We start from the raw sequence: 22,838 nt of genomic DNA on the forward strand, positions 1-22,838 counted from the left end.
CCTACCAATAATCCCTCTCGCTATAGACAATCTCACACCTATGGAAACCTCTACACTTGCCTGTGCTGGATTGTATTATAATGCACCACTGAGACTATTTGCCTGTGATTTTTCTAAGGGAAGTTTCTCAACTTTCTCCTTTATCCTCTCTAATGATTTGTTGACTGTTTTTGGGGGCGTCTGAATGAATGCGAACTATTTCTGGCAGAACAGATCAGAAGCCGTACCCTCTTTGTTCCGATGGTGGGGGTGGCTTGTGAAGAGCGAGAGTGCCAGATCTCTGTAATGATAATTGCGGGCTATCCTCTGCTGAAATTCTGAAGCCCATTTATTTTTATGTGGGTTTATGGGGTTGGCGAATAATTGGCGAGCCTTGATTGTGCCATGAGTGTTTGTTTTTAAAATGTCAGCGTCTCCAGTCTTTCAGCTAATGTTCTCGCCTCACAGTTGGATGGATTCACAGTTTACAGATTATTAGCTGCTAATGAGAGACAGGGGTTCTGAAAATTGGATGAGTTAAAATACAGGCCCGTGATTCACGTTTTAAATATGCAAGGGCTGGCCATGCTACATAGAGAAATGGATTAAAAGATATATGTAAATACCCATCTGTATCTGTTAGGGATGGACCAAAAGAAAAATGTTTGATCAAAAGCCGAATAAAATAAAAAAACTCAGCCGAATACGAACAACCAAATTATTATTTTTTATTTTCTTAATTATTTTTTAGATAATAATTTCAAGATAACAAGTACAATTTTTTAGAATGCCATTTTTACTATATTTAGTTCACTATTTAATTAACATGAATCTTTTTAACATTCCAGCAGTCATTATAGGACCTTTTTACACCTGGTCACATTATTTAAACAATGCTATGTTTTAGTCAACAAGACACTGATTAATATGACATAGCATTGGGTTTCGTATCTTACACACCCAACTTAGAAACCGAAAAAAAAACACATGATAAAAAAATTTACTTACATGCCATCAAAACACTCGTTCATCAATAACTCTCTGGAAAAACATTATACATTTCCAAAAATTTGCGGGAGATCGTCTTTTGGCAGCGTGAAAAAAATACCGGAAAAACAAAACGCTCAACCTTGTGCAACAATTTAAACAGTCTGTGTTACAACTAACCCTGCGACAGAAAACCTTTGTTGAGCTGCCTCAAATGTCTTGGACAATAAAAGAAAACAGACTGCACATTAGTGGGGGAAAAGAAGTCCAACTTTTTTGAAGTAGCAATCGGCATCGGTATCGGCCAGAAGTTGTCTGTTTAAATCGGTATCGGCCCAAAAAATTCCTATCGGTGCATCCCTAATTTACATTCAACCACGTAAATGAGTCTTGGCCAAATAGATATAAATCTGATTTTCTATTCCTGTGCAAAATGCAAATAACATATTCATTACTCTGAAAAAAATCATTATAAAGAACCTTATATAGCATTGTATGTTGAGCAGGGGATGTGCTTCTGTGTGCGTGGTCAAGCACGAGCAGAAGGGGAGAGAGAGAAGCAGTAAGATTGACATGAGATGACAGGGGAAAAAGCGCTCAACAAAGCGGTCTTTTTTTCCTTTAATATAAGGTGTTTGTCATTGTAGGATTTTATGGGTTCTAGGAAGTTTTTATTACATACCGCCATTGCTCTATGACATAAGATGAAGAGCGAAAGTCTCTCGTTCTCCATGCTTGTGCATTTAGCAGACAAATACCCAGTATCGCCTCCGCCGTGTCTTTCTCATACACTGTATGGCGTTTTGGATGCCTTGATTTTAAATGATAAATGAAAGTTGTAGTGCTGCATATGTTTTGCGTCTTTCTCAGACACTTTAAAATGCTTTTAACAACATGTTTGCGGCATTTGCGCGTCTCTCACTCTGCGCTAGTTCATTTGAGCGCATCATCAAAGACCTCTTTATTCTGTCAAATTTATTCTTGTTCGGCCAAACACAGAAACACACTATTTTCTAAATCATAGGGCCCTACACTGTGACACCAAGAGCAGAAAAACGGCATATAGTGAAAAACCTGCCCTTGAATTGGAAATGTATCCAGACCAGATAACCAAGCTGGTGGGCTACAGAAATAGTTGTACAATGTAAATCAATCTTTTCACCAGAGAGCAAATGCTCTGACGGATTCAAGTGTTTATTCAACTTGTTGCAGTTCATGTAAAGTTCAAAATAAGAAACAAAAGAAGAGCATGTCATAGGTTGTTGTGATCAAAATCGCTAAGATAAAAGGTGAAGTAGCAAGGAAGATGTTTTTCTGCAACAAGTTTGTATTGTTGTGAATTTTACATGGGCCACGTTTCATAGCCGCAGCACTTCACAGACAAAAACATTGTTTAAAAACAGTGAGACAGATAACATTTGCATTGCAATACACTTAAATTTTATAAAGTATATTAACTAGCTTCTAATTGATAACCAGCCAAAACTATTTAAAGGAACAGTATGTAAGAAATGGATATAAATTAATCATAAAATGGCCCTGATATGTCACTAGACATTAAAGGCGGGCGTACACGGTGCGATTTTTGCTGTCGTAGGAGCTCGCATGCGATTTTTTTTTTCTCTGGAGCAAATCGTTCATGCTCGTATGGTCGCGGCTCGCACCGTGTGAGAGGAATTACGAACCGAGCCGAGCAGGTTACGAGCACCTTACGACCTCCCGATAATTTTTAAACATGTCAAAAAAGTTCGGGAGCTGTCGGTATAAATTCGTAGTGTTGGTGCGGGTGAACGAGACGATCCGTGCAGAGACCACTGGTTTAAACAGTACAGGATGGACAAAGAATGTCGCAATTTTTGTGTAATCCAAGCTGTGGCAAGTCGCTGTACAGTATCATAAATGAATGGATATTAAAAGGGCTTTCGCGATAGAGAATAAAAAGCAACGGAATGTCCATGTTTAATAGGGTATAAGATATGCATTTTTTTTTTTACACTTCATACAAATGCAAAATAAATTGTCAAGGAACAAGAGACTACATTAAACATGATGATCATACGCGGAGATGACGTTTTCCACATTATTATGGAGCTTCACTTTAACAAGTGAGCTTAAACGTTTTTGTTCGGTATTTTTTACCCACATATATATATATATATTTTACATATTTTCGATCAAAGGAACACATGATATAGCCCAATGTAAGTTGTTATGGTAGCATTAGCTTGTTCTGAAATGATGAGAATATATAAATGACTAAAAATGTAGGATATCTCTGAAACTTTATTTAAATAATTATTAATTTGTTTTCATACTATATTTGTATTGCTATGTATTAATTTACATAGGCCTACTGAGAAAATGCCATACATTAATATGCAATGCCTTCTGTATGGCATTTATTTTGTAGCTACAGTTACAGGAGCACAAATGCTTTTACTTCAAGACACCGCATTGACCGAGGGTCCGCGTACATTTTCACTAGACAATGCAAACAAGCCTAGACAATGTGCTTTATGTTAAATTAAATGATTTTCGTTTTACAAATTAATATTTGGCTGTAGATGTATTGTCTTAATAATTTAATCATAAAGGGAAAGACGTCTTACGTTAGCTTGCGTTTTACCTCATGCTCCTCATTCTGCATTTACAAATAAATAAATAGGCCCACTGAATTTGTTTTTTAAACGGCCATATTTATAAAAAAGCAACAATATATGTAACATTGATAAAAGCAATATAGATATTTACTTGGCACTACAATCATGATATATTAAGACGATAAAACCGCATATGCGCTAGCACGAAAAAACACTGCCAGAGAAATTCCTTCACCGCCACAGCACTAGACCTATATTGCAATTTCGGAATGCATAAACAGAAATACAAAAGAACAGAAATTCCAAGCTGTTTTCTGCACTTAAGCCAATATCTTTGCCGTATTCTTCTTGTTTTAATTTTTTTTGTACATTCTGCCACTCACAGGTGCGAAAATGCTTACGTCAGAATTCCTCAAGTCGTACAGTAAAATCTTGTCATGTGTGACTGCGTACGAATTATTTTCGCATAAACTCACTCGTGTCGTGTGCGAGAGCTCACGACGTTCCGGACCGTCAGAATTCGCACCGTGTACGCCCAGCTTAAGAAATCATTTTCATTTCAAATACTTATATCACTGACAACAGTGGTCTGGCCAGGATATTGTCATTTAAAAAGTGGAGTTGCAGCTCTCAACTCATGTGTATGTTGTCATTTTGTGTATTGGCCACCAGTTGTGTGATTGCAATACCAGTTTTGGCCACAATCCTACATACTGTTCCTTTAAAGACCGGTTAGAATTCTCTAGAAACACTAAAATCATCTCAGCATCAAGGGCAAACACATCTCTAAATCTGCTAAATCTACTCGCTTTGTCACAAAATATCACTGTATTTATTACTAATAATCACATTTAGGAGATACAGCAGTTACATAAACAAGAACATGGTCTTATTGGTTTTTGAAATGTGAAATCTTGTTATGATCATGCATACAAATGACCAAAGTAAATCCAACTCAATTTGCTGGATGTAGTATTGATTTTGCTCTGCTCCTCAGCAGATTTTGCACATTTAAAAAAAGATCTTTGTCTAGACTTTTGTTTTAGGTCCTTCAGCATAATAAGAGGCGCTGCTATTGATTCTTGCAGTGTAAGTAGGTGTTTGCTGTAATTGTTCAACTTGTTCAATAGCTGCTAGAATTGCTAATAGGTGCCCCCATCTCTTAGTTGGCTTTACAGCTTTAAATGGAAAAACACTGATATTCTGAAAAATAAATATATTCTTGGGCTAAACATCTAACTTGCAGTCTGTGAGCATATCTGTGTGTGTGTATACCTGGTAATCCCTATAGTGTTGGGACCAAATGTCCCTACAGTAAGAGTAATACAATAATTGTTTAACCATTGGCTGAAATTTTTTTATGAGGGTTAGGTTTAGAGGTTGGGAAAGGTGACTGAATATGCAGTTTGTACAGTATAATAACAATTACGTCTATAGGGATAGTCCCTATAAAAAAAATGAAAAACTGTGTATGTGATATGTGAGAGGATTTGTATCATCTGCCTAGAGCCTCTGGGACTGGTGAGAATACTGGGAGATGTTCAGCACTTTATCACACAATGGTTGAATGTGGTTTTAGACAATTCATATATCTTCTGTCTACTTTTCTCAACATGAATTTCCAACACAGTTTCCTGCGTTCCTTTTTGCTAAAATGTTTCATATTCACTACCTTTGTTTTCTCACCCTCTCAGCTTTCCTATTTGTTTGCTGTTTTCATAAATTTTTAAAGCATGTAGTGCTAATACTATTGCTTGTAAAGGCTTAAGGGTTTTCTAAACCTCCAACCCATAGTATTAAACTTTGATGCATAATTCATCCTGTAGTGTTTGTTATACACACATAAATGGTTTCTAAAAGAACTTACTGACGCCTTATATCAAGCCAAGCCACATGTCAAGAAGACTAGGATAAAATCCCCCCCTAGCAACCACAAAGTAATGCCCTAAGGTTTTCCTGTAGCTCCGCTGGTAAAGCACAGGGTTAGCAGTGCAAAGGCTTGAAAGGGTCTGAATCCCAGGAAACACACATCCTTATAAAATGTATAGGTTAAATGCACTTTAAGTCACTTTGGAAAAAACATCTACCAAATGCATAACTACAGTATAAAAATGTAACTATTATAACCAGTGTTGGGAAAAGTTACTTTTAAATGTAATGCATTACAATATTTAGTTACTCCCAAAAAAAAGTAACTAATTGCGTTACTTAGTTACTTTTAATGAAAAGTAATGCTTACATTTCTTTTTAGTTACTTTTGCATTACTTTTTCTTGGCTGAGGCTTGATCTCTTTCAGGCCTTGCAGGTGTTTTTATGACTGAAAGTTCTGCATTCAGAAATTGCATATTTCATCACAAAAATGTCGAGCTCTGGCCTGCCATCTCAGTTTTTGAATCAAACAGTTCCCACACAGGCGTGTACGCATAGAGTGCATAATGTGACTACGTTCAGTTTAATTCAGTATCATTTCTTTTTAATCAATGACTTTTTAAAAAGTAACTCAAATATTAAGGTGTACATTTAAAAAGTAATGCGTTACTTTACTCGTTACTTCAGAAAAGTAATATTATTACGTAATGCATTATGCATGTTACTTGTAATGCGTTACCCCCAACACTGATTATAACAATCTTATTGCCACACTTTTTTGCAAGTATGTATGTAACATTGCACTGGCAGCCACTGTGGCAGTAAATGTTGCATGAGCAAAGGCCATTCACATTTTCTTTTAATCTATTTTAGGTTGTGTACTTCCATACATCTTTGTGCTTGAGCTCTGTGGTGGCAGTGGTAGAGCTGGTGTTTCTATCAACCAAGCCAGATGGTTCCCAGAATGCAGTGGGGTCAGGGTTTGGGCTCCTCCAGCTCTTCACAGGTCATGCTGATACCATCATCTCTCAGGGGGAGGGCAGGTAATGGTCACCACCACATTGTAGTTGTACTGTGGGCAGTATCATCAGGAAGAAAGAAAAATTTTTTCTGAATGTCCAAAGTCTCATAATAGAGCCAAATATAAGGCTATCTTTAGTGAGATAAGTTTTAGAGAGTTTATTTTACCCCTCCTTAGAATTAGGAACAGGTCATGAGAGGCTGTACACTGCGTAATTTTACCTTGGCTTAAGGGTGTTGTTTGAAAGTAAAGACATTGATGTTCTGTAGAACAGTTACATTTGTTATTAATGAGCGGAATAAACTTTTTTCTAGTAAGTTATACCTTTTAATCCATGCTAAATCTAGTCCCAGACAAAACAATTTGCCTTGACATATCTTTAAGGAAAACGGCACAGTTTTTCAATATTTTACTATGTTCTTACCTCAACTTAGACAATTTAATACATACCTATCCCTTTTCAATGCGTACACCTAATCTTTGTACAGCGCATCATGAATGTGCTAGCATTTAGCCTAGCCCATTCATTCCTTAGGATCCAAACAGGGATGAATTTAGAAGCCACCAAGCACTTACACGTTTTCCCTATTTAAAGACTGTTACATTAGTAGTTACACAAGTAAGTATGGTGGCACAAAATAAAATAAGAACTATACTGTATGGCGGAAGAGCACTTAGTTTGCAACACTTCGACCTCAGCTGCAGTAACATCATCAATCCTACTACTCCCACTCTCGCTCAAACTTCTGTCAATATAACTACGCCCGACGTTGTGACAAACCTATTTTCATCTGATATAGGCTCAAACATATAAGGTCTCTTTGTACACACAAAGAGCTACTTAAACAAGCTGCTCTGAGAAACAGCCAATCAGAGCAGAGCTCAACATTTATTATTCATGAAGGCAATAATAGATTCTGGGGACTAATACCTAGGGTTGTATATGGATATGTAAAACTGTCTCTGGATAATTTTTGCATAAAGTCACATACCTTCTGTGTCGGTATCAGAGAACAAAATGTAAGGTTAACATTCGATATCCAGGAAACTAGCCAACTAACCTTAATTTCAAACACAAGGAATCTGTATTTAACGTTATTTGATAAAAATATGTACTTATTTCACATAACATTTTAAATATAATGTAATTTAATTTTACTTAATTTTACTTTACCTTAATTCCTGAAGAGGTCTTAACACAATCGTTAAAATGGCTGCTGCGCAGGCTCCTGATCTGCGTCATGTGACTCTTGACTTTTTTAAGTAAACCAAAAGCTCATTATATTTAGTAATAATCAGTGTTGTGGAAAGTTACTTTTTAAAATAATGCATTACAATATTAAGTTACTCCCAAAAAAAGTAACTAATTGCTTTTCATGGAAAGTAATGCTTACATTATTTTTTAGTGACTTTTGCGTTATTTTCTTGGCTGAGGCTTGATCTCTTTCAGGCCTTGAAGGTGTTTTTTATGACTGAAAAGTTTTGCATTCAGAAATTGCATATTTCATCACAAAAATGTCGAGCTCTGGCCTGCCATCTCAGTTTTTGACGCAAACAGTTCCCACACAGGCATGTACGCATAGATTGCATAATGTGACTACGTTCAGTTTAATTCAGTACATAGTTTCTTTTTAATCGAATTAATTAAACTAAAAAAGTAACTTGCATTACTTTTTTAAAAAAGTAACTCAAATGTTAATGTGTACATTTAAAAAGTAATGTGTTACTTTACTCGTTACTTCAGAAAAGTAATATTATTACGTAAAGCACGTTACTTGTAATGCGTTTCCCCCAACACTGGTAATAATTGTAGCCATAAATTAAGTAATGTGCAAAACTTAAATTAAAGTAAAATCTTTAAAAAAATATATATTTGCTAAGGACATAAATCATTTTTACTTAAATATATGAGTAAATCTGCTTATATTTTTAAGCTATATTTGCTGAGGATTTAAATCATTTTTACAGTGTGTTAAAAATAATTAGCTCAATTTACTAAAAAGTATAGTGCGTCATTTTTGCGTCCCTCTTTTTAAGCAAGTTTCACATGGAATTTTAAGCAATTGCTTACATTTTTTTTAGTTCAAACTGCTTAAAATTCCATGTAAAACTTACTTAAAAAATTTTAATTGCTTAAATTGCTTAAAATTCCACGTATAACTTACTTAAAAAAGTTGATGCAAAAATGATGCACTATCTATTATTTTTGTAGTAAATCCAGCGTATTATTTTTTTCAGTGAATCAATGCATTCTTTGACACCTTTTAATTTAATTAATTTTTTATGATTATCTCTTTTTTAAGGATAAGTTTGTTCAATGGGACTCCCAGAGCCCTCCTGCACCCAGCGCTGAAAGACCCTCTCCAGAGTAAGTGAATGCACCCAGTAAAAAAAAAACACAGCACAATTCAGCTAAATGCAAAGTCAAAATCAATGCAAATATAAGCTCCTTTAGTATCATTCTAATTCAACTTTCAGGCAGTTGTATAGATGTTTTCATTCAGTACATCAGCTAGTTGTTTGGTTGACTTGATTAACTCTACAGCACAGCAGGCTTTTGAAAGCCTGACTGATCTGGCCCCTGATTTCTGAGAAAACCCACGTAGCGAAATTCAACACCAGAGAGCATGTTCTTGCCTCGGTCTCAAAGGAGTCAAACTGAGATGAAGACAACACCAAAAGCTTGGTAATGGATTGCTGATAAATAGACCTGACTTCATGTCTCGTCACGATTGCGATGCGAAAATGTGTGTTTGCTCATTTGTTTCAAATGCGTTCAATCTGCCAACTTTCCTTGATTTTTTCATTTCCATTTAAAAAGCAAATTGCATTAGGAAACAATTTCCATCATGACCCATTGCAGCAGGTGAACAGGTTGCTTGTTTTAAAGGATTTTAAATGTGCAAATGAAAAGAAAATAGTTGGGCTCCCTTTGAAATATTTGAAGAGACAGTTGAAACTGTTTTACAAAGTTCACTTAATTTAAGAGGATTCATTTGTGTTGTATTCTACAGACTGTTCATACTACTTTGCTTCTGACTATGCATATGTTTGTGTCTGAAGATATGTCTTAATTTTTATATACAGGATTGATTTTGCATTGATTTTGTTTCCACTTTAAGACATTTTATTTATTGCTGTATCCTAATGGGTGGGTTACTTGTCGAACAAGTCTATAAAACTCACAGTATAATCGTTTTTGTGTGTGTCTGCAGATCTGTCACAGAACTACACATACAGTTAGCATTGTGAAAATAAACACCACTGAAATTTTTTGTGCAAATACCTTTTAAACGTGTGCAATAATGATCTCGATATGTTTTAGATTACAGTAAGAATGCTGTTTGAAGTGTGGACACAGTTACAGTGATGTTAATCTGCCTGACTGGTAAGCTCTGTATGGGAGTGGTATTTAGTTGGAGATGTGGTGAGGAAACAACGCTGATCTAAAATTCTGTCTGAATTCAGTCTCTCTTTCTCGCTGCTACCTGCCATTCTGTCTCAATTACATCGCTCTGTGCTGGAGGGAGAAGACGTCATGTTGTTTCTCAGAGTGGTTGATGCTCCGGGAAGCTTTTTGATCACACACTTGACGTCAAACATACACAAGCATAACTATATGCACCTTGTACATCAACATGGGTGGGCTTTTTATGCATACAAATCTGAACACGTGCACATACTTTATTCTTCTGAACTGGTTTGACTTCGGGACCAGACTTTAGATTAGACATCAGGTGATAGAAATTATTAATGCATCCCAGCTCATCTGCTGGTACTTTTTACTCATTGCTCCATTAAATTTAGTGCATGTTGCCTCTAAAGTAGCTTTTCTCCCTACACATATGTTGTAGGGATGTTTTTTCTTCTCTGCGCTTCCCTATCAGAACAGACCTGCGACCTGTTTTTTGGATTGTGACCCATCAGTTAAGATCCACTGGCACGGTCGATGTGTGAACGATGCTGGCAGGGACCAACAACGCTGGCACATTGCATGCTGAAATATTGCGTCTGTTTGATGTGTTTGTCTGTTCACAATCTTTGTCTACGTACGCTTGTATAAAGAGACAGAGGGAGAGGCGAGGGAATGAATGAGCAGTTTTTCATCTCCGAAGATTAGAACGTCTATTTTGACACACTTCGGTGTTTGTAGACGGCTGATTTTGACAAGCACAGTAGCTTAGTCATTTCTACAGTATAGAGACAAATAGATGCGAAGCCACATTGATGTTGTTACATCTGCTGTTTCATTCACCCTTTAAAAACATACGCAAAATATCAGTAGAGACAAAGCAGTATTCAGCGGATGGACCGTGGGTTGTAGCTTGCTAAGATGGAGTTTGTGGTGAAAATTACAAGCTTTTTATGTTTTAATAAATAATAATATCTGTGATGTTGCCTAGTACTGATGATTCTTGGACTTTGAGCTTGGATGCTTGTGTGGGAGATGCAGGTTCAAATCCAGCCTTGCCTCCTAAATAATCTCCTGCCATCCATCTCTTTTAGTTGCTTATGAAAGTAGAAGAAAAATCGAAATTATTAAAAAAATAATAATTTTAAGGATCGTAACTGCATTGGTGTTCATTTAGCTAAATGGTAGAGCATTGCATTAGCAGTAAAAGGTTGATACTGTAATGTATACACTCACCTAAAGGATTATTAGGAACACCATACTAATACTGTGTTTGACCCTCTTTCGCCTTCAGAACTGCCTTAATTCTACGTGGCATTGATTTAACAAGGTGCTGCAAGCATTTTTTAGAAATGTTGGCCCATATTGATAGGATAGTATCTTGCAGTTGATGGAGATTTGTGGGATGCACATCCAGGGCACGAAGCTCCTGTTCCACCACATCCCAAAGATGCTCTATTAGGTTGAGATCTGGTGACTGTGAGGGTCATTTTAGTACAGTGAACTCATTGTCATGTTCAAGAAACCAATTTGAAATGATTCAAGCTTTGTGACATGGTGCATTATCCTGCTGAAAGTAGCCATCAGAGGATGGGTACATTGTGGTCATAAAGGGATGGACATGGTCAGAAACAATGCTCAGGTAGGCCGTGGCATTTAAACGATGCCCAATTGGCACTAAGGGGCCTAAAGTGTGCCAAGAAAACATCCCCACACCATTACACCACCACCACCAGCCTGCACAGTGGTAACAAGGCATGATGGATCCATGTTCTCATTCTGTTCATAAATTCTGACTACCATCTGAATGTCTCAACAGAAATCGAGACTCATCAGACCAGTCTTCAACTGTCCAATTTTGGTGAGCTCGTGCCTCTTTTTCCTATTTGTAGGGGAGATGAGTGGTACCCGGTGGGGTCTTCTGCTGTTGAAGCCCATCCGCCTCAAGGTTGTGCGTGTTGTGGCTTCACAAATGCTTTGCTGCATACCTCGGTTGTAACAAGTGGTTATCTTAGTAAAAGTTGCTCTTCTATCAGCTTGAATCAGTCGGCCCTTTCTCCTCTGACCTCTAGCATCAACAAGGCATTTTCACCCACAGGACTGCCACATACTGGATGTTTTTCCCTTTTCACACCATTTTTTGTAAACCCTAGAAATGTTTGTGCGTGAAAATTCCAGTACTATGCAGATTGTGAAATACTCAGACCGGCCTGTCTGGCACCAACAACCATGCCATGCTCAAAATGGCTTTCTTTCCCATTCTGACATTCAGTTTGGAGTTCAGGAGATTGTCTTGACCAGGACCACACCCCCAAATGCATTGAAGCATTAATGAGAAATTGAACAGGTGTTCCTAATAATCCTTTAGGTGAGTGTATAATATATAGAAGAATATTGGAAATGTTGTTTTCTAATTTGGTTGTCTTTTAGCTGCTAATAAAATTGTGGAGTAGTTATTTGCTACTAAGCAGATGTTATGAATGTCATTTACTGTGCTTTAATCGTACAGACTAACCCATGAGACTATTATTTCAGCAGTTTTGTAGCATTATTGAACCTGTAACCTTTCTTTTAAAATCCCTGATCCTTAACCATTAGGCAGGCAGCACTCCGAGCAGCTTTAAACAGTGAGCAGAACAGCACATAGCAAGCAAAGAGCAATTGTGACAAATTAGAAAGAGTTTGGCTGCTGTAATGGATGTGGAGGCTCTCTAGCAGTGGCATTACACATTCATATTAGTGTTTAACAATGTGAATAGGCTTGGACTTGTTGTAAATAGTGCCAGGTCAAAGACATCTACTGTAGCTGTCTAACATGGGCTTTGTTGAAGGAATAATGATGATCTACGATGCATTATACAGAATGGTTTGAAAATAACTAACCCATTAGTGTTTATGCACATTGTATGCCGTTGCTTTTAAGCGAAAGGCATTTGTGGATTTGTATCTTGCCATATAGCCACATATATAGTTTAGTTTTCAGCTATGATTGCACATTTCAAAGAAATTATTTTATAAACAAAACCAAACCAATTATTTGTATTTTTCTAAGACAAAATATGTTTTGGATGCAGTTTTTGTAATAAGGCTAATGGAAAACAGAAGCAGCATAAAACGTTCAGCCCACCTATTTGTTTCATGCAGTTTTGGTGCCATTTTTTGCTAATTATGTCATTAATTTTTGTGTGTAGGAATGCGTGTTGCTCATTTGCCAAAATAAAATTGTGTGGTGTCATCTGGTGCCACATGCAGGTGTCACTGACATCCATTTCCTCAACCACGCAGACAGGTGTGCATGCGCACAAGCGTCCATTTCATCCAGAGTGTTTTTTTTTCCTGATCGAGTGGCAGGGATGCGCGCTTCTGTGTAATCCGGGTTCGGAGTAATGGAGCGGAATGTGTGTCTACATGTATCTGTGACCGGGATAAATGGCCTAATAAAAAATGGAGGGCTCAGCTTTAATGTAATGACGCAGACCGGGGTGAGCTGCCCATCTTTCAGCACAGGGCAGGCGAGGTGACCATTTTTTAATGTTTGATTCACGCCAGCTCATTTTTTTCTCACATTCGCACACATGAGAAAAACAGATAACCAACAAAAGAAAACAAGTAGAGAGCCAGTGCTAGTAAGGCCTACAATGGGCCCAGCGCATTGTGGGAAAGTTTCACACTTGAAAGACTTATGTAAGTGCTTGGACAAGACCTTTTATGTGTAAGATTTCAATAACATAGTGTTACCTTGACACACCGGTGATGCTTTTCTTGAGAAAGTAAGACATAAAGTGCATGTTTCAAAAGTACACAAGGTTTAGCTACTGGAACGGAGTGCAGCTCATGTTTTTTATGTTCTTTGCTGTGAAAGTATTACTTAAGAAATCAGGGAGAGTAGGCTAAAGTGGGTTAAAATTTAATTCAAGTAGACACTACTAGCATGCAGTATATATTGTTGTTGACTCTAGCATGAAATGAAACTCTCTGCTTGTGTCCTTGTATGTTAGAGAAGCATTTCTCTCCCAGTAAGAGATAAATGTTTTCCACGTTGTAGTAATCTTTTATGATTTGAGTTTCATTGGGTGCAGTCAACAGCACAGATGATTCGACGGATATAGGACACAGCGATTTAACAATGTTTAAACCATGGATCAATATTAATTTGCATTGAATTTTGTTTTTGAGGTTTAACACTATTCATGATATGTTTATAGTTACTAGTGGTGATTTTTTTCTGTAACTGTAAGTTAGAAATGTGTGCATGAGTGACACCTCAAATCAAGTAATGGGACTTAAAATCATCGGAAATTGTCTGGCAGATGAGAAATTTGAAGAAAAAATTTGATTGATATACATTGAAAGAGTACCCTAGAGTATAATTTGTTACCAGTGTATAAGAGAGATGCTTAAAAAGATAATTGCTATATAGCAACACCCTAAAATTGTGCTGTTAACTCTTTCCCCGTCATTGTTAACTCGTCAATTAAGAAAAAACACATCCCTGCCAATGATGAGTTTTTCCATCTCTGAATCTGGGGCCGGATTCACGAAAACATTCTTGAGACAAAAAATAAGAAAGTTCTTGAGATAAATTATAAGAAGTTTGAAAGAATGTTGCAATTCTCGAACATTTCTTAAGTTCTCAATTTTTTTTCTTAAGAACATCTTTAATTTTTGTCTTAAAGGAACACGCCCAGATTTTGGAAATTTAGCTTATTCACCGTATCCCCCAGAGTTAGATAAGTCCATACATACCTTTCTCATCTCCGTGCGTGCTGTAACTCTGTCTGATGCAGCCCCCGCTAGCTTAGCTTAGCACAAAGACTGGAATTGAATGGCCTCAGTTAGCATACTGCTCCCAAAAAGTGACAAAATAACGCAAACATTTTCCTATTTATGTGTTGTGATTTGTATAGTCACACCGTGTACAAATAACAAGGTTGTATGAGACACAGCCATCTTTTAACAGTATACATATTCTCAGAAGGTGAAGCACTGCTACTTGGGCGGAGTGATTTGCACAACTCTGACCAAACTCTCTGCTCCTCACCAGGGGGCTTCACTCCGCCCAAGTAGCAGTGCTTCGTCTTAAGAGAATATAGTTCCCAGTATGTATACTGTTAAAAGATAGCTGTGTCTCATATCACCTTGTTATTTGTACACGGTGTGACTATACAAATCACAACACATAAACAGGAAAATGTTCGTGTTATTTTGTCACTTATTGGGAGCAGTATGCTAACTGAAGCCATTCACTTCCAGTCTTTGTGCTAAGCTAAGCTAGCGGGGGCTGCATCAGACAGAGTTACAGCACGCACGGAGTTGAGAAAGGTATGTATGGACTTATCTAACTCTGGGGGATACGGTGAATAAGCTAAATTCCCAAGATCTGGGCGTGTTCCTTTAGGAATAAAATGACAAGCTTTGAAATGAATTATGCTACCCTGCTAATGAGGTAGCAATATACGTATCCGTTAATCTTTTCATTACCCTGCAATCGTTAACGCGATACAAACGAGTGATGCATTAAGACCGTAGAAGATGTTATTTGTGTTCTAACAGAGGCCAGCTAGTATTAAGGCGGTGCAGTGAGTAAATATCATTTCCTATGTCCCAATCGGTCCGTCATCCAAGTTGAGCGCTCTGTGCGTGCGTGCTTCACTCTCCGTGCCCGCGGCTTCGTCTTCCGCGCCAAGAGACAGACGTGGAGGGTGAAGCGTGCCCGGGGTTTCGGAGCGCTCAACTCGCATGACGGAGCGATATACCAGTTCGTATACCGGTAAGAACTTTCTTTTTTCGGTAAGAAGCTTTAAGATAAAAATGTCAGTTAAGAAGTTTTTCTTCTTAAAGGGGCAATAAGTAGGATTTTAAGTGTATTATTAATCAAAATCAATGTCTTTATTCATAAATATGTCTTAATTGGTGTCAAATGACCTCTGCCAGTGATCTGACTTTTCTTTGTAAGCTTAGAATTTCTCCTCTTTACTTACATTGAACGAGTAAGTCCAATGAGGCATCCATATCGTCCCGCCGTAATTGATAAACTATAAGAGCAAAAAGGGACAAAAAGCACTTGTCTACCAACGCGTTTCCACGACGCGTTTTCATTCAGAACACGTGAACCAGCTGCAACGGACAAGGAGATCAGCGATTATATAACGGCTACCGTAGTTGCAACACGCATTTGGAAAGGGGAGGCGCTAGAAAGCACTGTTCGTTTAAATGCAAAATTCAATTCCACCACTAGATGGGGGTAAATCCTACTTATTGCCCCTTTAAGAATGTTTTGTGAATCCGGCCCCAGATCTCTATCAAAAGTCCTTCACAAAACGGATTTATCTCACCTTTTTGCTCAAAATTGTGTGTTTTTAAAAAAACCTACCCATATTTGAGAGGTGATAAAAAGAGAACTAATGTAGGTATTTTTTTATTTTGATTGGAAGCAGAGGGTCTGTTCTTTAATTATATATATTGTATGTTTATATATTTTAAGAAGAACATTTTCTAGAAGGGATTACATTTTTGTGAAAATCATGAAAAATGCTGGCGCTGGCTGGCAGCTTTAAAAAAGGCCAGCGAGGAAAGAGTTAAAGGGATAACAATTAAAAGTCTGTCATAATTTACTCACCCTCAAGTGAATCAAATTCTGCATAAATGTCTTTGTTTGGCTGAACACAAAGGAAGATATTTTGAGGAATGTTTGTAACCAGCGTTGGGGCACCATTGACTTCTATAGTATTTGTTTTCCATACAATGGATGTCAACAGTACTCCAATACTGCTTGATATAAACATTACTCTTATAATATCTTAACACAGAGAAAGAAAAATATCTTTCTCTGTGTTAAGCAGAACAAAGAAATATTTCAGAAAATTATGATTTTTGGGTGAATCATCCCTTTAAGTTTTGTGTGGGCATGTAGAGCTTACATTTGCTAAATAAATGTGAAAATTTAGTTGGCTGTATTGTGCCGCCTTCCTGCAAATTTCACATTTATCATCTTTCTCTCTCTTTCTCTATAGTGAATGCCATGTTATCAGTAAAGTAGGGCTGTCAGCTGCTGTACAACATACAACAACACACAACACTCACTCCCATCATTCACCTGATCCCACCAAATATACTGGTGTCTGGACACGACAGCATCCCTGGAGTGGCGCCGCCTGTGGATGGCACAGGTAAGGTACCCACAATGACCGTTCTCTATTTAATATTGCAATGCGAGAGACGCGACCTGGTTTAAATCGCCCTTAATGTGATAGATTTTGCACTACAGTTATAAAACAATCAAGCAGCATTTGATAACTGCTCATCTGTAAGAAGAGAAAGTGGGTTGCCATGGAGACAGCAGGACGAACCATAGAAGCCTCGCTAAAGAGCTCTTTTTGTTTCTTAGGACGTTTCCTTGATTAGCTTCACTTTCACTTCACGCCAAACCTGGTCATAAGTGAAGCCTTTGGCCTTGAAGAGAAACCATTTCAGCTTTTCCATCTCACAGCGCCGTGTTTATGATTTATCTCCTCCTGGATTTCTGTTCGAGTAGCTTTCAGCGATGGGCACAGACAGACTTTATGAACGATTGTAATGAACCGTGGTGCGTTTCACGGTGGAGAGGGGATTTGAAGTCAAGCACAATGTCGGGATAATCCTCCAGTATTTCAGATATCTACTGTAACTGGGAGCGTGACCCTTGACCGCAGTTTAGATCCAGAGAGGGACAGAGAAAATTAGAGGAATATTTAACTGTGATCTTTCTATTACTAGATCTATTTCTCCCCTCTTTTTTTCTCCCTGTCTCACTCATTATATAAACCCATGATCAGATGCAGGAATGAGGTTCCTTTGGAGCAGGTTTCTCTTTGAACTACATGAGAAATGTTTGATTGCTATATTTTTCATTCTCCTGGGCCTACCCACAGAAAAAGAGAAAAATTCCCCCCCTACTGTTAATACGGTTAATAAGACATAAAGCAAAGCACTTTGTTCCAGGATCCAAATGCAATATATTCTCTCTGATTATGAACCCTTTCTTGTTTGGATATTATAAAAGTCGTATTTTTACTTTTACAGTTTCAATTTCTCTTTGCTTTATTGCATGCAAGTGAAAAATCACTTTAAATTACCCTGTTTTCTTAGCAACTGATTGTAACATACAGCTATGAGGCACATCTTAATTTTGGATTTTAGTTTTGTAAAGTTTGTTCTTGTATTAGTGCATAAACTACAAAAAGTAGGAAAAACTGTGAAAAACTTTAGGCTAGTTAACCAGTTAAACTTAAAGGTATAGCGGAAGATTTTCCCAAATTTTAGAAAAGAACTGCCCTCTCCACTTAAAAAAAAATGCAATTGCGCAACACTCTACCTGCTCCCGAGAGAGAACGCCTATTAAACGTGTGCACGAGCCTAGTTCTTCTCGTGCACGCTCTGTTTACAAGTTGCTGTTGGCATGGCTCATACATTGAGATGTTTACCGTGTCTGCGGATCGCTAATCATAGCTGACATCAACTTTTATTAGCAGTGATATTAAATAAATTTCTTCAAATAGCATACCAAACTTTACTGTGCGTAGAAACTTATAATCAGTGGGAATCAGTGCTTTTAGCACACGCCAGCATAGGGTTTCCCGCAGCACTTTCCAGTTCGGGCGGCCCGCCTAAGCTGAAAAACCCTACAGCCTTAACTAGGTCATCCAAAAAAAATAAATCATTGCACAAAAGGCCGTCAAGTGCATCTCGGAGAATAGCATGGATGCAGCCGAAATGAGAAAGACGTGGTCCGGACCGTCACTGTCTGGAGGATAACTAGCCAGTTGATAAAACATCTCGGAGAATAGCGCGGACGCGTGCCACACGGCCGAAATTAGATAAAGACGTGGATAAAATGCGTGTCCGTGAGAACTGTAAGTGGACTTATGTTTTGGGTTTATTTAAGCCTGTTATTGTATTCTTCTATAGTTCTTCTAATTTTAAATTAAGTTAGCTGGTGATTTTGTTGTTTGAGCAACCTGCTTAGCTAGGTTTCACGTGCCTGTTGATTCAATATAATTGTTGAGCGCTCTTGCTCACGTTATTTATGTGCATTACTTACATGCTACAGTAGTTACACTACTTTAAGATAATGTTATTAATAGTGGGAAATAATCAGTTTTTACAATTTTTCCGCTATCTATAATCGTTCGCCAGACGTTCTACAACATCTGCCTTAGTTTGTGTTTATTAACCCTTTAGTTTCACTTCATCATGCAGCTATCCCCGCTCATCCCTACCACATTAACTAACAAATTTTCTGCGGGAAACCCTGCAGCATAGGAAATATTCTCCCAAAAACACTCTGGTCTTGTTTCTATCTTCAGAGGTCTTTCTCTTCTTGTCATAACATTCGTAGACACTTTTTCTCTTGTGACCCTCAGACATTTTGAAAAAACAGGGTGAGAACGCGAGCTTCAATGAATGGCTGAAACCGTAGCTCACCACAAATATACACCTAACTGGACTTAGCAGCTATGCGTCTGAAACTGCCAAGTGTAGCATCTATGTACACATATATGTCTATGGTCCGAGCTGGTGCGATTGAGTTGAGGCGGGGGGATTGCATATTTAGAAGTCTGTGTGTATACTAAGTGAGGAAAGGGTGTATAGTTACATTCAAGCTATTTTAAAGCATGAAGAAATTACTGTCACAGAAAAATGTGCTATTTTATATGCTATTATGATTCTCAAAGATAAGTTTTAAGTGATAAAATAATCAACCACAGGGGGACTTTAAAATCACAACTGACACTCGGCTTCCCACATATGGGCAGGAACACTCAAAATGATCCTGAAAAGTGACAGAAAGTGCTTTGCTCAAAATCCGACCATGGTTTGTGTCATATCTGACCTGTTTTGGACCCTTGGGTTGTCTCAGATATATATATAATATTTCAGCAAACCTATTTCAGCGATAGCAGCTCTTGAGAATTTTGTATGCTGTAATGTCTTGATGATGCTGCACTTGTTGTCAAGCCTCAGTGCAGTCGTACAGATAAGCCTGGCTTGGTGTGTGTGTGGTTAAGTGTAGGTGTGCAGTGTGTTTGAGGTAATAGACTGTGTCTGCTGTAAATGTCTGAGTGAGTCGGAGCTCCTCGGCTCTGGCTTTGATAGTGGGTGACTGTGTGAGTGTGTTAGGGGTAAACTGCGATAGACTGTGTTTGTGTATGGCTGAGTGATCTGTAAGAGTGAAACTTTTCTGGTTGTGACTCAGACAAACCACCGAGTCTGCTGTCTGCCATGGGAATCTGTGTGTTACCTGATATGCCCAGACACTACGGCCGCGTGATACGGAGGAAAATACGATAACCGATAAACTTGCTAGATAATGCGGCAGCGATAAACCTGACATCCCAAATCAATTTCAATTAGTTTCATGATGAAAAAAGACATATCCAATATGCGTGGCTCATATTCTTCATGAGTAACTTCTAAATGAAAAACTCACAGTCAGTGTCGCTTTTTAAATAATGCTGTATTATTCTGTGTAATGGTGAACAAATGTAAATCTAAAGAAATAGTTTATGATTTAAATGTGCAAAATGACATTTAGGACGACAAGATAAACTCATTATGGGAATAATAGAGCTTTAAGTATCCATACAAACAAAACATTGATTTGACAGCACCACTGCGTTTATACTTTTCAAAGAAATTAACAATTAAATAGCGTCCTTAAAGGATTAATCCATTTTCTTAAAAAAATCCAGAGAATTTACTCACCACCATGTCATCCAAAATGTTGATGTCTTTCTTTGTTCAGTCGAGAAGAAATTATGTTTTTATGGAAACATTCCAGCATTTTTCTCATTTTAATGGACTTTAATGGACCCCAACACTTAACAGTTTTAACGCAGCTTTAAAGGACTCTAAATGATCCCAAACGAGGCATAAGGGTCTTATCTAGCGAAACTATTGTCATTTTTGGCAAGAAAAATTAAAAATATGCACTTTTAAACCACAACTTCTCCGGCTGTGTGACGAGCCAGTGTAATGCCGTGGAAAGGTCACGTGTTACATATATGAAACGCATATTTGCGGAGCATTTTAGGTCACGTGTTACATATATGAAACGCATATTTGCGGACCATTTTAAACAATAAACTGACACAAAGACATGAATTAGTATCATTCGACATACAACAACGTCGGAACAGTCCTCTTTTTTCACACTTGTAAACACTGGGGCATATTTTTGCTTACGTCATCCGTGACCTCTTGACGTCATGACGCATTAGCCTATGTGAGGTCGCGCCGGCGCGTCACAGGACCGGAGGAAGATGAGAAGTTGTTGTTTAAAAGTGCATATTTTTTATTTTCCTTGCCAATCGTTTTGCTAGATAAGACCCTTACGCTTGGTTTGAGATCGTTTAGAGTCCTTTAAAACTGCAATTTTAAACTGCATTAAAACTGTTAAGTGTTGGGGTCCATTAAAGTCCATTAAAATGAGAAAAATCCTCAAATCCTCCTTTTTCCTCAAAAAACATAATTTCTTCTCGACTGAACAAAGAAGTAAATTATCTGGATTTTTTAAAATCCTTTAAATGGATATACAGTTAGCTTAGTAGGTGATGCTGTCTGTCAGAGTGTTTGTCTAGCAATGAATTATAAAGGACATTTCCCTAAACCTGCATTAACATGAAAGTTTTTCATTACTATTTTCTCTTGCTGTTAGATGTCTGAATTAAACATCAAGGTTGAGATTTTTCCAAGAAAGCACGTTGACAGTGCCGTGCACATTTGGACGTGCCGAACGACGTGACCCTTGTCAGAATGCTTGAATGGCTTTTGAATAGAATCTAGTGTGAGCTAGATTTTTATCCTGAACAAAAAACACGGGCTCCAATGGTTTGGATATGCAGAAGACTCTCAGTAGACAATGTTTGAAACGGTTTCCGGGCGAGACCCCCGCTGCGAGCGGAAATGGGGCCAGCCAACGATCTCAGCTGGAGGAAACGCGCCTGAGATGGTGCAGCCAGACTCGTACTCAAAATGAAAAATGATCATTGGTCCTCTTTCTTCCTTAAGATCTGAAAGAAAATTTGGGCCACGTGGAGCTCCACCGTGTTGGCCTCGACTGTAAGGATTTTTTTTCTAGCTTCTGGAACATGCTGAGCTCTCTTGTGCGTATCTGATTCTTTTCCCATCCAATACGTCTTGTTAATTTCTTTCATATTTGATTTCATGGCCATGGGTGCGGGGAACTGGCATACTGGAGTACACTGATAATTTAATTTTTACTGTCTAATTAAATCCTTTGTTGCCGAAAGGCTGTCAAAAATGAATAACTATTAAACAGAAAGAAAATAATAAAATGACTGGATGGAATTGGCAGCGCCTACAGGAAACGAGTAATGGTAATGTTATATTCTTTGTATTTCAGCAGACGCGCTGCGGAAGCCTCGTCTGTTGAAGAGTTTCTCCTGCGTGTTGGAGGGCGTCCGCGTTGCACTCTTCCCCTCTGTGGAGGTCTTCGAATCTGACCTGCTCCAGCTGCTTAACAGAGACTGCCAGGATACAGTAAGCTATGACACCAACCCAATCTTGAAGCCCACCCAGTACTTGCATTTTAGGCAAGTTACGCTTGTTTATAGGTGTAGTTCATCCAAAAATGAAAAGTATGTCATTTTGATTTTATTATTTTTTACCATATAAAATATTGACTGTGCATAAAAGCTGTCAAGCTGGCAGTACCATTTTAAAAGGTCATAATATGTACCATATAGGCACAATTGGGTGATTCTCACGAAATCCAGACTTGGAAGGTGTCCAGCATCAGATTTTTTTTAAAAGCCCTTGAAGCCAATTTTTTTGCACATATAAGATTAAGATCTGAACTTACTATAACAATTATTTTTAGAGGATTTAAAAAAATATTTCCTATAGAATTATTTACATTTTTTAGAATATCATTATAAAAAATTATCATTACCACAATATGATATTACA

General features: G+C 37.8%; 1 protein-coding gene across 1 annotated transcript in view; it reads left to right on the forward strand.

Moving 5' to 3' along the window:
• nphp4 (nephronophthisis 4) overlaps positions 1-22,838 on the forward strand; it is a 186,137-nt gene that overhangs the window by 21,907 nt on the left and 141,392 nt on the right. Inside the window, exons 3-4 of the mRNA XM_073867390.1 lie at positions 16,909-17,038; positions 22,276-22,409. Of these exons, the coding sequence (XP_073723491.1) occupies positions 16,909-17,038; positions 22,276-22,409 (264 nt within the window). The remainder of the gene's footprint in view (positions 1-16,908; positions 17,039-22,275; positions 22,410-22,838) is intronic.

Source organism: Misgurnus anguillicaudatus, chromosome 5 (assembly GCF_027580225.2).
Source record: "Misgurnus anguillicaudatus chromosome 5, ASM2758022v2, whole genome shotgun sequence".
Lineage (NCBI taxonomy): Eukaryota > Metazoa > Chordata > Actinopteri > Cypriniformes > Cobitidae > Misgurnus > Misgurnus anguillicaudatus.